This window comes from Coregonus clupeaformis, chromosome 10 (assembly GCF_020615455.1).
Source record: "Coregonus clupeaformis isolate EN_2021a chromosome 10, ASM2061545v1, whole genome shotgun sequence".
Classification (NCBI taxonomy): domain Eukaryota; kingdom Metazoa; phylum Chordata; class Actinopteri; order Salmoniformes; family Salmonidae; genus Coregonus; species Coregonus clupeaformis.
In genome coordinates this window covers 1435798-1452888 of record NC_059201.1, presented here as the reverse complement: position 1 = coordinate 1452888, position 17091 = coordinate 1435798, and the positions used below count along the sequence as shown (strand labels likewise).

The following is a 17091-nucleotide window of genomic DNA, read 5'->3' as shown; positions in this document are numbered from 1 at the left end:
CTGAAATGCAGTGGACATGTTTTTTGGGATTTAAGTTCATTTTCATGGCAAAGAGGGACTTTGCAATTAATTGCAATTCATCTGATCACTCTTCATAACATTCTGGAGTATATGCAAATTGTCATCAAAAAAACTGAGGCAGCAGACATTGTGAAAATTAAAGATTTGTGTCATTCTCAAAACTTTTGACCACGACTGTAGATTGTGTCTGGGTCTGTCATGAGACTGTGCTCTGGTCATATACTATATAGATTGTGTCTGGGTCAGTCATGAGACTGTGCTCCCAGTAACGATCTGATGTGTTGTGTCTTCCAGGATACTGGTGGGGGCTCCCCGGGCCAGAGGACTGGGCCTCATGCGGAGACAGCGTCCTGGCGCCCTGTACCGCTGTCCGATCAAAGGCGAGGAGTTTGACTGCGAGCGAGTGGACATCGATGGAGATGTAAACCTTGAGAGTGAGAGCAAGGACAACCAGTGGCTAGGAGTAACAGTCAAGAGCCAGGGGATTGGAGGAAAGGTGGTGGTAAGTAAAGGGAAAACTCCTGGTACTAAGCATGTCTGTAGTAGTCTGGGCCCTGGTCCCAGATCAGTTTCTGCTCCTAGGGTTATTGTCATTGTGCCATAGGAGTTGGCAAGACCGCACAAACATATCTGGGACCAGGCTGTGTCTGTACTGTAGTAAGTAGACCAGGCTATGTCTGTACTGTAATAAGTAGACCAGGCTATGTCTGTACTGTAGTAAGTAGACCAGGCTATGTCTGTACTGTAATAAGTAGACCAGGCTATGTCTGTATTGTAATAAGTAGACCAGGCTATGTCTGTACTGTAGTAAGTAGACCAGGCTATGTCTGTATCTGTAATAAGTAGACCAGGCTATGTCTGTACTGCAGTAAGTAGACCAGGCTATGTCTGTATCTGTAATAAGTAGACCAGGCTATGTCTGTATCTGTAGTAAGTAGACCAGGCTATGTCTGTACTGTAATAAGTAGACCAGGCTATGTCTATACTGTAATAAGTAGACCAGGCTATGTCTGTACTGTAATAAGTAGACCAGGCTATGTCTGTACTGTAATAAGTAGACCAGGCTATGTCTGTACTGTAGTAAGTAGACCAGGCTGTGTCTGTACTGTAATAAGTAGACCAGGCTATGTCTGTATCTGTAATAAGTAGACCAGGCTATGTCTGTACTGTAATAAGTAGACCAGGCTATGTCTGTACCTTTAGTAAGTAGACCAGGCTATGTCTGTACTGTAATAAGTAGACCAGGCTATGTCTGTACTGTAATAAGTAGACCAGGCTATGTCTGTACTGTAATAAGTAGACCAGGCTATGTCTGTACTGTAGTAAGTAGACCAGGCTATGTCTGTACTGTAATAAGTAGACCAGGCTATGTCTGTACTGTAATAAGTAGACCAGGCTATGTCTGTACTGTAATAAGTAGACCAGGCTATGTCTGTACTGTAATAAGTAGACCAGGCTATGTCTGTACTGTAGTAAGTAGACCAGGCTATGTCTGTACTGTAGTAAGTAGACCAGGCTATGTCTGTACTGTAATAAGTAGACCAGGCTATGTCTGTATCTGTAATAAGTAGACCAGGCTATGTCTGTACTGTAATAAGTAGACCAGGCTATGTCTGTACCTTTAGTAAGTAGACCAGGCTATGTCTGTACTGTAATAAGTAGACCAGGCTATGTCTGTACTGTAATAAGTAGACCAGGCTATGTCTGTACTGTAATAAGTAGACCAGGCTATGTCTGTACTGTAATAAGTAGACCAGGCTATGTCTGTACTGTAATAAGTAGACCAGGCTATGTCTGTACTGTAGTAAGTAGACCAGGCTATGTCTGTACTGTAGTAAGTAGACCAGGCTATGTCTGTACTGTAATAAGTAGACCAGGCTATGTCTGTACCTTTAGTAAGTAGACCAGGCTATGTCTGTACTGTAATAAGTAGACCAGGCTATGTCTGTACTGTAATAAGTAGACCAGGCTATGTCTGTACTGTAATAAGTAGACCAGGCTATGTCTGTACTGTAATAAGTAGACCAGGCTATGTCTGTACTGTAGTAAGTAGACCAGGCTATGTCTGTACTGTAATAAGTAGACCAGGCTATGTCTGTACTGTAATAAGTAGACCAGGCTATGTCTGTACTGTAATAAGTAGACCAGGCTATGTCTGTACTGTAATAAGTAGACCAGGCTATGTCTGTATCTGTAGTAAGTAGACCAGGCTATGTCTGTACTGTAATAAGTAGACCAGGATGTGTCTGTACTGTAATAAGCAGACCAGGATGTGTCTGTACTGTAATAAGTAGACCAGGGCCCAATGCTGAGATTGTACTACTACTGGTTCTGCCTCTCTCCAGACCAGGCTATGTATGTAGTGGACCGTCTCTTCCAGTTCCTTACGGTAGCCAGCTTCTCTAGACGTGCTCACAAACAGATCTGAGATCAAACTTTGTCTGTAGTATATACGAGACCATTTCTTCCAGTCACTGATATGGTGCTATCCCCCTGCCCCTCTCCAGACCTGTGCCCACCTGTATGAGCTTCGTCACCGTGTGGGCCTGCCGTCGGAGACGCGGGACCCCATCGGGCGTTGCTACGTCCTGAGTGAGGACCTGACAGAAAGGGACGACCTGGATGGAGGGGAGTGGAAGTTCTGTGAGGGGCGACCCCAGGGACACGAACAGTTTGGCTTCTGTCAGCAGGGCATGTCTGCCGCCTTCACACCTGACAACCAATATATCATGTTCGGAGCTCCAGGAACGTACAACTGGAAAGGTACGGTGACATACTTTTTTTTTTATCTCAATGAGACAAACCTGTATAAATGAAGGTTGAATAGTTGAGACTGACACCTGAGGTGATTAAAATGAGAGTTCACAAAAAATCTAAGCTTGTTGTCAAATGTGTTTTAGACCTCAAATGTGGTCTAATCAAATAAAGAGGAAACTGCCTCACTAAATGGATTAAGCAGCATAATTGTAACATTAGCTAGCTGAGCTCATGCCCAGAGACACATGTCAAACAGCAGATCGTTATAAAAACTACCCAAAAGTCATAATTCAGTTTTCATAAAATTGCATTTCCATCCTTGGGCAAATCATTGATTTATAAGCTAATCAATATACTGATTGGCCTTAGTAGTCATACTGATGGATCAAAATTATTGATTCCCAGCTGTTAGTTATTGGGCTGATTGATGGAACTGCCATAGTCAGACATCAGTGATCAATATGAATTAAGAATCACTGTATCATATATTATACAGGCCTTAGGTGGAGTAACAATTAACATCATATGGTACTTGACATTAGCATTGTGTAACCCCATTGATTACATTGTCCTGTGGATATCTATGTGTTTAAAAAAAGGTGTGTGTGGGAGTTGTCGCTCTCTCTCTCTGTGTGTGTGTGTGTGTGTGTGTGTGTGTGTGTGGGTGCTTGTCTGTGCGTGTGCGTGCTTGTCTGTGTACGCATGTCTTTCTGTGTGTCTGTGTGTCTGTGTGTATGTCTGTCTGTGTGTGTGTGTCTGTGTCTGTGTTTCTGTCTGTCTGTGTTTGCGAGTCTTTCTGTGTCTGTCTGTCTGTCTGTCTGTCTGTCTGTCTGTCTGTCTGTCTGTCTGTGTCTGTCTGTCTGTGTCTGAGTCTGTCTGTCTGTGTCTGTGTTTCTGTCTGTCTGTCTGTCTGTCTGTCTGTCTGTCTGTCTGTGTCTGTCTGTCTGTCTGTGTCCTCTAACTCTGTTCCTTCCAGGAGAGATGCGTGTCCAGCTGCTAAACCAGACTCTGTTGGATCTTGGTTTCTATGACGACGGGCCTTATGAGGTGGCGGATGAGAAACAGCTGAACGCTCAGCTGATCCCAGTTCCCTCACATAGTTACCTGGGTAGGACCGTCCCTGCCCTCGGCTGCTCCTCTCACACAGCCACCAGCCTGCTGCCCTGTCCCTCCGGAGATCACTGAGCACAGGACAGGACAGGAGAGAGGGCCAGGGAAGGACAACAACAACAACAACAGACTGACGACACACTGTACCCAAAATAAATACCCCCAGACCTAGAGGACTCAGGGTAGCTGCCAACGTGGCTGTAGAAAGGCAGACAAGCCTAGATTAAACCGGTCCGGACTGGTGTAGTGCAGACCAGGGGGGAAGTCCTGGGGATGTGTCCCAAATGGCGCCCTATACCTTTATATAGTGGACTGCTTATAAGTGGACTAGGCAGAGAATAGGGTGTAATTTCAGACCCTTGGTTTCTCTGCAGTCCGTAGGGGCCATCCCTGACCCTGCTCTGTGTAAGAGGGAGTGTGACTCACCAGAGCTGAATCCAGACAGCTCCACTCCACCTCAATGTTCTGAATGCTTTCCCACACCAAGTAGCTACCGTATGAATGGTCCAATCATGGGTCAGAAATATGACAATATAATAACACTTAAGAGGATAGGAATATTATTATCCCACAGTCATCAGGGCTTGTTATAGACTGGTCGCAGATCAGCTTGTACTTTAGCGAACTACTCTGTTGTCATGCCAATGCCATACAGTACATGTGTGAGAAGTTGGCTAAAAATCAGAAACAGATCTAATTTTGGGTCCAGTGTGAGTCAGTCTTGTCGTCCTTCTGTTGAGTACCAGTGGTTTACCCACAAACCACTGCGATACCAGGAAGAAGAACACACACAATCACAGCACTGTTCTTTCTCACCTGCACTCCCGCCCCCTCTCTCTCTCTCTCTCTCTCTCTCTCTCTCTCTCTCTCTCTTGGTCACTGTTCCCCCTCACCACCTCTCCTCCACCCCCCACACATCTCTCTCTCTCTCTCTCTCTCTCTCTCTCTCTCTCTCTCTCTCTCTCTCTCTCTCTCTCTCTCTCTCTACCACCCCCCCTCCACACTTCCTCTCTCTCTTTCTCTCTCTCTCTCTCTCTCTCTCTCTCTCTCTCTCTCTCTCTCTCTCTCTCTCTCTCTCTGGGTCACTGTTCCCCCTCACCACCTCTCCCTCTCCCCCCCCTCTTCTCTCTCTCTCTCTCTCTCTCTCTCTCTCTCTCTCTCTCACCACCTCTCCTCCACCCCCCCCACACTTCCTCTCTCTCTCTCTCTCTCTCTCTCACCACCTCTCCTCCACCCCCCCCACACTTCCTCTCTCTCTCTTTCTCTCTCTCTCTCTCTCTCTCTCTCTTGGTCACTGTTCCCCCCTCACCACCTCTCCCCCCCTCTTCCTCTCTCTCTCTCTCTCTCTCTCTCTCTCACCACCTCTCCTCCACCCCCCCCCACACTTCCTCTCTCTCTCTCTCTCTCTCTCTCTCTCTCTCTCTCTCTCACCACCTCTCCTCCACCCCCCCACACTTCCTCTCTCTCTCTTTCTCTCTCTCTCTCTCTCTCTCTCTTGGTCACTGTTCCCCCTCACCACCTCTCTCCCTCTCTCTCTCTCTCTCTCTCTCTCTCTCTCTCTCTCTCTCACCACCTCTCCTCCACCCCCCCCACACTTCCTCTCTCTCTCTTTCTCTCTCTCTCTCTCTCTCGCTCTCTCTCTCTCTCTCTCTCTCACCACCTCTCCCCCCTCTTCCTCTCTCTCTCTCTCTCTCTCTCTCTCTCTCTCTCTCTCTCTCTCTCTCTCTCTCCCCACCTCTCCTCCACCCCCCCACACTTCCTCTCTCTCTCTCTCTCTCTCTCTCTCTCTCTCTCTCTCTCTCTCTCTCTCTCTCTCTCTCTCTCTCTCTCTCTCTCTCTCACCTCTCTCCCCCTCTTCCTCTCTCTCTCTCTCTCTCTCTCTCTCTCACCTCTCCTCCACCCCTTCCTCTCTCTCTCTTCTCTCTCTCTCTCTCTCTCTCTCTCTCTCTCTCTCTCTCTCTCTCTCTCTCTCTCTCTCTCTCTCTCTCTCTCTCACCACCTCTCCTCCTCACCCCCCCACTCTTCCTCTCTCTCTCTCTCTCTCTCTCTCTCTCTCTCTCTCTCTCTCACCACCTCTCCCCCCTCTCTCCTCTCTCTCTCTCTCTCTCACCACCTCTCCTCCACCCCCCCACACTTCCTCTCTCTCTCTCTCTCTCTCTCTCTCTCTCTCTCTCTCTCTCTCTCTCTCTCTCTCTCTCTCTCTCTCTCTCTCTCTCTCTCTCTCTCTCTCTCTCACCTCTCCCCCCCTCTTCCTCTCTCTCTCTCTCTCTCTCTCTCACCACCTCTCCTCCACCTCTCTCTCTCTCTCTCTCTCTCTCTCTCTCTCTCTCTCTCTCGGTCACTGTTCCCCCTCACCACCTCCCCCCTCCCTCTCTCTCTCTCTCTCTCTCTCTCTCTCTCTCTCTCTCTCTCTCTCTCTCTCTCTCTCTCACCACCTCTCCTTCACCCCCCCACTTCTCTCTCTCTCTCTCTCTCTCTCTCTCTCTCTCTCTCTCTCTCTCTCTCTCACCACCTCTCCCCCCTCTTCTCTCTCTCTCTCTCTCTCTCTCTCTCTCTCTCTCACCACCTCTCCTCCACCCCCCCACACTTCCTCTCTCTCTCTCTTCTCTTTCTCTCTCTCTCTCTCTCTCTCTCTCTCTCTCTCTCTCTCTCTCTCTCTCTCTCTCTCTCTCTCTTGGTCACTGTTCCCCCTCACCACCCCTCCTCCACCCCCCCCCAGGGCTCTTGTTCATGGCTAGTCCTGATGAAGATGCCCTGGTGTATAAATCTCTGGAGCCCCACTCCAGCCGGCCCGTGTTTGAGGACGTAGCCCAGAATAGCTACTTAGGTTTGTAGCTGGGAGTGAGATGTTGTAGTGAAACATACTGTAGATTTACCCTGACACTCCCATCTACCCTTACCCCCTGTGTTGGTTTACCCTGACACTCCCATCTACCCTTACCCCCTGTGTTGGTTTACCCTGACACTCCCATCTACCCTAACCCCCTGTGTTGGTTTACCCTGACACTCCCATCTACCCTTACCCCCTGTGTTGGTTTACCCTGACTCTCCCATCTACCCTAACCCCCTGTGTTGGTTTACCCTGACACTCCCATCTACCCTTACCCCCTGTGTTGGTTTACCCTGACACTCCCATCTACCCTAACCCCTGTGTTGGTTTACCCTGACTCTCCCATCTACCCTAACCCCCTGTGTTGGTTTACCCTGACACTCCCATCTACCCTTACCCCCTGTGTTGGTTTACCCTGACACTCCCATCTACCCTTACCCCCTGTGTTGGTTTACCCTGACACTCCCATCTACCCTAACCCCCTGTGTTGGTTTACCCTGACACTCCCATCTACCCTAACCCCCTGTGTTGGTTTACCCTGACACTCCCATCTACCCTAACCCCATGTGTTGGTTTACCCTGACACTCCCATCTACCCTAACCCCCTGTGTTGGTTTACCCTGACACTCCCATCTACCCTAACCCCCTGTGTTGGTTTACCCTGACACTCCCATCTACCCTTACCCCCTGTGTTGGTTTACCCTGACACTCCCATCTACCCTTACCCCCTGTGTTGGTTTACCCTGACACTCCCATCTACCCTAACCCCCTGTGTTGGTTTACCCTGACACTCCCATCTACCCTTACCCCCTGTGTTGGTTTACCCTGCCACTCCCATCTACCCTTACCCCCTGTGCTGGTTTACCCTGACACTCCCATCTACCCTTACCCCCTGTGTTGGTTTACCCTGCCACTCCCATCTACCCTTACCCCCTGTGCTGGTTTACCCTGACACTCCCATCTACCCTTACCCCCTGTGTTGGTTTACCCTGACACTCCCATCTACCCTAACCCCCTGTGTTGGTTTACCCTGACACTCCCATCTACCCTAACCCCCTGTGTTTGGTTTACCCTGACACTCCCATCTACCCTTACCCCTGTGTTGGTTTACCCTGACACTCCCATCTACCCTAACCCCCTGTGTTGGTTTACCCTGACACTCCCATCTACCCTAACCCCCTGTGTTGGTTTACCCTGACACTCCCATCTACCCTAACCCCCTGTGTTGGTTTACCCTGACACTCCCATCTACCCTAACCCCCTGTGTTGGTTTACCCTGCCACTCCCATCTACCCTAACCCCCTGTGTTGGTTTACCTGCCACTCCCATCTACCCTAACCCCTGTGTTGGTTTACCCTGACACTCCCATCTACCCTAACCCCTGTGTTGGTTTACCCTGCCACTCCCATCTACCCTAACCCCTGTGTTGGTTTACCCTGACACTCCCATCTACCCTAACCCCCTGTGTTGGTTTACCCTGACACTCCCATCTACCCTAACCCCCTGTGTTGGTTTACCCTGACACTCCCGTCTACCCTAACCCCCTGTGTTGGTTTACCCTGACACTCCCATCTACCCTTACCCCCTGTGTTGGTTTACCCTGACACTCCCATCTACCCTAACCCCCTGTGTTTGTGTGTGCTCACTGCTAGCCCTTCTCTGCTGTAGAACTTGTGTAGAATCTATGTAGATTAGACCCCTGTCTGTTCTGCATGTCTCTCTGTGTTACAGTCTGTCAGTCTGTATGGTGTAGGGGTCTGGAAGGCCTGTCAGTCTGTCAGTCTGTCAGTCTGTATGGTGTAGGGGTCTGGAAGGCCTGTCAGTCTGTCAGTCTGTCAGTCTGTATGGTGTAGGGGTCTGGAAGGCCTGTCAGTCTGTCAGTCTGTATGGTGTAGGGATCTGGAAGGCCTGTCAGTCTGTCAGTCTGTCAGTCTGTATGGTGTAGGGGTCTGGAAGGCCTGTCAGTCTGTCAGTCTGTATGGTGTAGGGGTCTGGAAGGCCTGTCAGTCTGTCAGTCTGTATGGTGTAGGGGTCTGGAAGGCCTGTCAGTCTGTCTGGTGTAGGGGTCTGGAAGGCCTGTCAGTCTGTCTGGTGTAGGGGTCTGGAAGGCCTGTCAGTCTGTATGGTGTAGGGGTCTGGAAGAACTGTCAGTCTGTATGGTGTAGGGGTCTGGAAGGCCTGTCAGTCTGTCAGTCTGTATGGTGTAGGGGTCTGGAAGGCCTGTCAGTCTGTCAGTCTGTATGGTGTAGGGGTCTGGAGCTGTCCAGGGTACCTTGGTGGTGGGTCCATGTCTACATTCTTGTCTACATGTAGTAGATACAAGTCACCTTTCTAAGTAAATGAAGGTGTTTAATGTGAAAGAGGTAAGTAAAGCTGAATTTAGAAAGACAAATCTCTCAGTGAACCAAGTGTTAATGGAGGACTGCTGCATGGAAAACCATCTCCCATAGTAACGGTGTCACAGTGCTACTGCACTCACAGTGAATGCCATCGGAGTAGAGCATTTACAACATCTGCATTTAAATAAATAGTTTAGACTCAGCAGTCCTTGGATACATAGATACTTCCTCATTCCCATTTTAGATAGCTAATGGACTCTTAAACAAAAAAACGTTTTTGTCCGTCGGATCGATTGTTCCCATCAACCGTGTGGATCTATTAGAAACCTCTGAATCTCTTTATTCACATCCTCCTCCTCTGTACAAACCAACCGGGTTACGTCCCAAATGGAACCCTATTGCCTGTATATTGCATTACTTTTTACCAGAGCCCTGTGGTCCCTAGACCCTACGGTCCCTGGTCAAAAGTAGTGCACTATAAAGGGAATAGGGTTCCATTTGGGAAGCCTTATCCCTTCTCCATGACGATCACTCCTCCTCCACATCCTCAATGCCCATTGTAACCTTTGACCCCCTCACTTCTAACTGGCAGCATGCCTCCATCGATCCTGATCCTCTAACCAAATGACATAATGACTGGACATACATATGTAGCTATGCAGGCTTACTAACAGACAGTAGTGTTATTACTGGTTATTTATAGACAGACAGTAGTGTTATTACTGGTTATTTATAGACAGTCAGTAGTGTTATTACTGGTTATTTATAGACAGTCAGTAGTGTTATTACTGGTTATTTATAGACAGTCAGTAGTGTTATTACTGGTTATCTATAGACAGACAGTAGTGTTATTACTGGTTATCTATAGACAGACAGTAGTGTTATTACTGGTTATTTATAGACAGACAGTAGTGTTATTACTGGTTATTTATAGACGGACAGTAGTGTTGTTACTGGTTATCTATAGACAGACAGTAGTGTTATTACTGGTTATTTATAGACAGACAGTAGTGTTATTACTGGTTATCTATGGACAGACAGTAGTGTTATTACTGGTTATCTATAGACAGACAGTAGTGTTGTTACTGGTTATTTATAGACAGACAGTAGTGTTATTACTGGTTATCTATAGACAGACAGTAGTGTTATTACTGGTTATCTATAGACAGACAGTAGTGTTATTACTGGTTATTTATAGACAGACAGTAGTGTTATTACTGGATATTTATAGACAGACAGTAGTGTTATTACTGGTTATCTATAGACAGACAGTAGTGTTGTTACTGGTTATCTATAGACAGACAGTAGTGTTATTACTGGTTATTTATAGACAGACAGTAGTGTTATTACTGGTTATCTATAGACAGACAGTAGTGTTATTACTGGTTATTTATAGACAGACAGTAGTGTTATTACTGGTTATTTATAGACAGACAGTAGTGTTATTACTGGTTATCTATAGACAGACAGTAGTGTTATTACTGGTTATTTATAGACAGACAGTAGTGTTATTACTGGTTATTTATAGACAGACAGTAGTGTTATTACTGGTTATCTATAGACAGACAGTAGTGTTATTACTGGTTATCTATAGACAGACAGTAGTGTTATTACTGGTTATTTATAGACAGACAGTAGTGTTGTTACTGGTTATCTATAGACAGACAGTAGTGTTATTACTGGTTATCTATTGACAGACAGTAGTGTTGTTACTGGTTATCTATAGACAGACAGTAGTGTTATTACTGGTTATTTATAGACAGACAGTAGTGTTATTACTGGTTATTTATAGACAGACAGTAGTGTTATTACTGGTTATCTATAGACAGACAGTAGTGTTATTACTGGTTATCTATAGACAGACAGTAGTGTTGTTACTGGTTATCTATAGACAGACAGTAGTGTTATTACTGGTTATTTATAGACAGACAGTAGTGTTATTACTGGTTATCTATAGACAGACAGTAGTGTTATTACTGGTTATCTATAGACAGACAGTAGTGTTATTACTGGTTATTTATACACAGACAGTAGTGTTGTTACTGGTTATTTATAGACAGACAGTAGTGTTGTTACTGGTTATTTATAGACAGACAGTAGTGTTATTACTGGTTATCTATAGACAGACAGTAGTGTTGTTACTGGTTATTTATAGATAGACAGTAGTGTTATTACTGGTTATCTATAGACAGACAGTAGTGTTATTACTGGTTATTTATAGACAGACAGTAGTGTTATTACTGGTTATCTATAGACAGACAGTAGTGTTGTTACTGGTTATTTATAGACAGACAGTAGTGTTATTACTGGTTATCTATAGACAGACAGTAGTGTTGTTACTGGTTATCTATAGACAGACAGTAGTGTTGTTACTGGTTATTTATAGACAGACAGTAGTGTTATTACTGGTTATCTATAGACAGACAGTAGTGTTATTACTGGTTATCTATAGACAGACAGTAGTGTTATTACTGGGTATTTATAGACAGACAGTAGTGTTATTACTGGTTATCTATAGACAGACAGTAGTGTTATTACTGGTTATTTATAGACAGACAGTAGTGTTATTACTGGTTATCTATAGACAGACAGTAGTGTTATTACTGGTTATTTATAGACAGACAGTAGTGTTATTACTGGTTATCTATAGACAGACAGTAGTGTTATTACTGGTTATTTATAGACAGACAGTAGTGTTATTACTGGTTATCTATAGACAGACAGTAGTGTTATTACTGGTTATCTATAGACAGACAGTAGTGTTATTACTGGTTATCTATAGACAGACAGTAGTGTTGTTACTGGTTATCTATAGACAGACAGTAGTGTTATTACTGGTTATTTATAGACAGACAGTAGTGTTATTACTGGTTATCTATAGACAGACAGTAGTGTTATTACTGGTTATTTATAGACAGACAGTAGTGTTATTACTGGTTATCTATAGACAGACAGTAGTGTTATTACTGGTTATCTATAGACAGACAGTAGTGTTATTACTGGTTATCTATAGACAGACAGTAGTGTTGTTACTGGTTATCTATAGACAGACAGTAGTGTTATTACTGGTTATCTATAGACAGACAGTAGTGTTATTACTGGTTATTTATAGACAGACAGTAGTGTTATTACTGGTTATTTATAGACAGACAGTAGTGTTATTACTGGTTATCTATAGACAGACAGTAGTGTTATTACTGGTTATTTATAGACAGACAGTAGTGTTATTACTGGTTATCTATAGACAGACAGTAGTGTTATTACTGGTTATTTATAGACAGACAGTAGTGTTATTACTGGTTATTTATAGACAGACAGTAGTGTTATTACTGGTTATCTATAGACAGACAGTAGTGTTATTACTGGTTATTTATAGACAGACAGTAGTGTTATTACTGGTTATCTATAGACAGACAGTAGTGTTGTTACTGGTTATCTATAGACAGACAGTAGTGTTATTACTGGTTATCTATAGACAGACAGTAGTGTTGTTACTGGTTATCTATAGACAGACAGTAGTGTTATTACTGGTTATCTATAGACAGACATTAGTGTTATTACTGGTTATCTATAGACAGACAGTAGTGTTATTACTGGTTATCTATAGACAGACAGTAGTGTTATTACTGGTTATCTATAGACAGACAGTAGTGTTGTTACTGGTTATTTATAGACAGACAGTAGTGTTATTACTGGTTATCTATAGACAGACAGTAGTGTTATTACTGGTTATTTATAGACAGACAGTAGTGTTGTTACTGGTTATTTATAGACAGACAGTAGTGTTATTACTGGTTATTTATAGACAGACAGTAGTGTTATTACTGGTTATCTATAGACAGACAGTAGTGTTGTTACTGGTTATCTATAGACAGACAGTAGTGTTATTACTGGTTATTTATAGACAGACAGTAGTGTCATTACTGGTTATTTATAGACAGACAGTAGTGTTATTACTGGTTATCTATAGACAGACAGTAGTGTTATTACTGGTTATTTATAGACAGACAGTAGTGTTATTACTTGTTATCTATAGACAGACAGTAGTATTGTTACTGGTTATCTATAGACAGACAGTAGTGTTGTTACTGGTTATTTATAGACAGACAGTAGTGTTATTACTGGTTATTTATAGACAGACAGTAGTGTTATTACTGGTTATCTATAGACAGACAGTAGTGTTGTTACTGGTTATCTATAGACAGACAGTAGTGTTGTTACTGGTTATTTATAGACAGACAGTAGTGTTATTACTGGTTATTTATAGACAGACAGTAGTGTTATTACTGGTTATCTATAGACAGACAGTAGTGTTGTTTCTGGTTATCTATAGACAGACAGTAGTGTTGTTACTGGTTATTTATAGACAGGCAGTGTTATTACTGGTTATTTATAGACATACAGTAGTGTTATTACTGGTTATTTATAGACAGACAGTAGTGTTATTACTGGTTATTTATAGACAGACAGTAGTGTTATTACTGGTTATTTATAGACAGACAGTAGTGTTGTTACTGGTTATTTATAGACAGACAGTAGTGTTATTACTGATTATTTATAGACAGACAGTAGTGTTATTACTGATTATTTATAGACAGACAGTAATGTTATTACTGGTTATTTATAGACAGACAGTAGTGTTATTACTGGTTATTTATAGACAGACAGTAGTGTTGTTACTGGTTATCTATAGACAGACAGTAGTGTTATTACTGGTTATCTATAGACAGACATTAGTGTTGTTACTGGTTATTTATAGACAGACAGTAGTGTTGTTACTGGTTATTTATAGACAGACAGTAGTGTTATTACTGGTTATTTATAGACAGACAGTAGTGTTATTACTGGTTATCTATAGACAGACAGTAGTGTTATTACTGGTTATTTATAGACAGACAGTAGTGTTGTTACTGGTTATTTATAGACAGACAGTAGTGTTATTACTGGTTATTTATAGACAGACAGTAGTGTTGTTACTGGTTATCTATAGACAGACAGTAGTGTTGTTACTGGTTATTTATAGACAGACAGTAGTGTTATTACTGGTTATTTATAGACAGACAGTAGTGTTATTACTGGTTATTTATAGACAGACAGTAGTGTTATTACTGGTTATTTATAGACAGACAGTAGTGTTATTACTGGTTATTTATAGACAGACAGTAGTGTTGTTACTGGTTATTTTTCAGTTTAGTTATATTCAGAATTAAATTAAATGTAAATGCAGAATTATTATTGTTTCATTGCTTTATTGTCACATACATCGGATAGGTGCAGTGAAATGTGTTGTTTTTACAGGGTCAGCCATAGTAGTGTGATAGGTGCAGTGTAATGTGTTGTTTTACAGGGTCAGCCATAGTAGTATGATAAGTGCAGTGTAATGTGTTGTTCTACAGCGTCAGCCATAGTAAAACGGCGCTCCTGGAGCAAAAACAAAAGATTGAAGTGCCTTTGAACAGGGTATGGTAGTAGGCACACCGGTTTGTGTCAAGAACTGCAACACTGCTGGGTTTTTCACACTCAACAGTTTCCCGTGTGTAACAAGAATGGTCCACCACCCAAAGGACATCCAGCCAACTTGATACAACTGTGGGAAGCACTGGAGTCAACCTGGGCCATATATTAGGAAAGGGTTCTTAATGTTTAGTACACTCAGTGTATAGTATAATAATAGTATAATATATAGTATAATAATAGTATAATATATAGTATGATATGTAGTATAATACATAGTATGATATATAGTATATTATATAGTATGATATATAGTACAACATATAGTATAATAATAGTATGATATATAGTATAATAATAGTATGATATATAGTATAATATATAGTACAATAATAGTATGATATATAGAACAATATATAGTGTAATATACATAGTATAATAATACTATAGTATATAGCATAATATATAGTATGATATATAGTATAATAATAGTATGATATATAGTATAATAGTATAATATATAGTATAATAGTATGATATATAGTATAATATATAGTACAATAATATAACGTTTTCTGTATAGGGCTTGTTTCCCGGAAACAGTTTCAGCCTAGTTCTGGACTGAAAAGCATGTGCTCAATGGACACTCTTTTGAAAGTAATTCTTAGTCCTGGACTAGGCTTCATATGTGTCTGGGAAACTGGCCCCTAGTCTCTCGACTGAGTGATCCATAGTATCCAGTCAGTACCCAGCTGCACCAGTTTTACACTGTGTTTCTCCTCATTAAATCAGATGATTATTGGATAGGGAGCCCCGCCCAGTCAACTGATCAGTCAGGCCGAGTTTTTCCAGAATTCCTGCCAAAATAAATACAGCCAATGAAAAGTGAAATGTCCGTTTTCTAGATTTTTAAATCTCGGACTCACACGATGTTCCGTTAAAAGAAAACCCCCCACTGAAAACTACTGATAAAATATGACATCAGATAATGTAAGTAAAGTAGCAACAATATATTTAGATCCATTAAGATCAATTTACAGTGTAGCTTTCAGTTGATTCTAGGGCTATGTAACTTTTTTATTTTTTTTACCACATAGTCTAACCCAACATAAACCTTACAACCGTGAGGGTTGACACTTTTGACAGCTGCACAACACAACTGTGTTTGATGTCGTTCCTCAGGGGCCCCATTTCCCAACCCGTTGTGCCCCATTCGGCTTTTAAAAACATTACAGGATAAAGCCTCGGTTCCCTTTATATCTTTACATAGAAGGTTGGACTTCTGAGTAAAAGAAAGAGCAGATCAGAGTGCTGCGTAAAAGGAAAACGTAGCTGTCATCCGTCACTAAAGGCCTCACTAATCAAATCAAATCACATTTTATTTGTCACATGCGCCGATTACAACAGGTGTAGACCTTACCGTGAAATGCTTACTTACAAGCCCTTAACCAACAATGCAGTTCAAGAAAGAGTTAAGAAAATATTTACTAAATAAAGTAAAAAATTAAATAAAAATAAAAAGTAACACAATAAAATAACAATAACGAGGCTATATACAGGGGGTACCGGTACCGAGTCAATGTGCGGGGGTACAGGTTAGTCGAGGTCATTTGTACATGTAGGTAGGGGTAAAGTGACTATGCATAGATAATAAACAGCGAGTAGCAGCAGTGTAAAAACAAATGGAGTGGGGTGTCAATGTAAATAGTCCGGGTGGCCACTAAAAGCCTTACTGGAGTTGTAATGTGACTTCTGTGATATTTGGGCCTTTGTTTTACTGGTTCACAGCTCCAACTGTAGCATTCCACACACCTGTCTCCCTGGAGCCGCTCAGTATGTGTCTGTGTGTCTGTTTGTCTACGAGATGCTATCGTCTGTCTTTATGTCTGTTTGAAAAACGTTACTAGCTGTCAAATCATTGCTTTCTCTATCCTTGTTTCCAAGGATTTGATGGCTAGTAATGTTTTCAGACACAGTCGCTGTGTTTGTCTCTGAGCGTCCCCCTGCATGTTGACCCTGGACTAACACAGGTCCCTGCCAATCCTCTCCTCTCTTCTCCCCCTCACACCGCCGCATGTTGGAATAGAATATAGCTGTAGCTGTTTAGTGTGTTTGCCTGTTTCTTTTCTTAAATTATTTGATTTGTATCTGATATTTTTCACAGGTTGTTGAAACAAAGTTACATTTTCACATGCTCATGTCACACCACGTGCACGTTCAATTCCCTCACTATTTTCACTATTTCACTCTACCTGATTTGTATGCAGACACACCCCTCACAATCCCGAGGGAGTAAATCCCATTCAAGTAGAAATGAAGATGAATGCTAGACTGCTCTGTTTACATGCTTCCTGAGCAGGAACATCTGCTGCATTATAGCAACACCATGGATCTGCTAAGACATTACCTCATGTTTGTCTTCCTACCACACACACACACATGGGCCTAGTCTTTATCTCAGTATGAAGGAGAAGACACAAACACACACACATACACACCCTGCTCTCTCTGACAGGCAGGCAGCTCTCTCTGACAGGCAGGCGGCTCTCTCTGACAGGCAGGCGGCTCTCTCTGACAGGC

At 42.8% G+C, this 17091-nt stretch overlaps 1 protein-coding gene across 3 annotated transcripts in view; it reads left to right on the top strand.

Moving 5' to 3' along the window:
- Nucleotides 1–17091, top strand: part of LOC121574739 (integrin alpha-7-like) — an 81708-nt gene that overhangs the window by 40511 nt on the left and 24106 nt on the right. For 2 of the 3 annotated variants that reach the window (XM_045222807.1, XM_045222809.1), the window contains exons 2-4: nucleotides 316–523; nucleotides 2529–2784; nucleotides 3755–3886. In XM_045222807.1, the coding sequence (XP_045078742.1) occupies nucleotides 316–523; nucleotides 2529–2784; nucleotides 3755–3886 (596 nt within the window). Of the gene's footprint in view, nucleotides 1–315; nucleotides 524–2528; nucleotides 2785–3754; nucleotides 3887–6607; nucleotides 6716–17091 lie in introns of all 3 variants that reach the window. The other variant, XM_045222808.1, reaches the window with a different exon arrangement.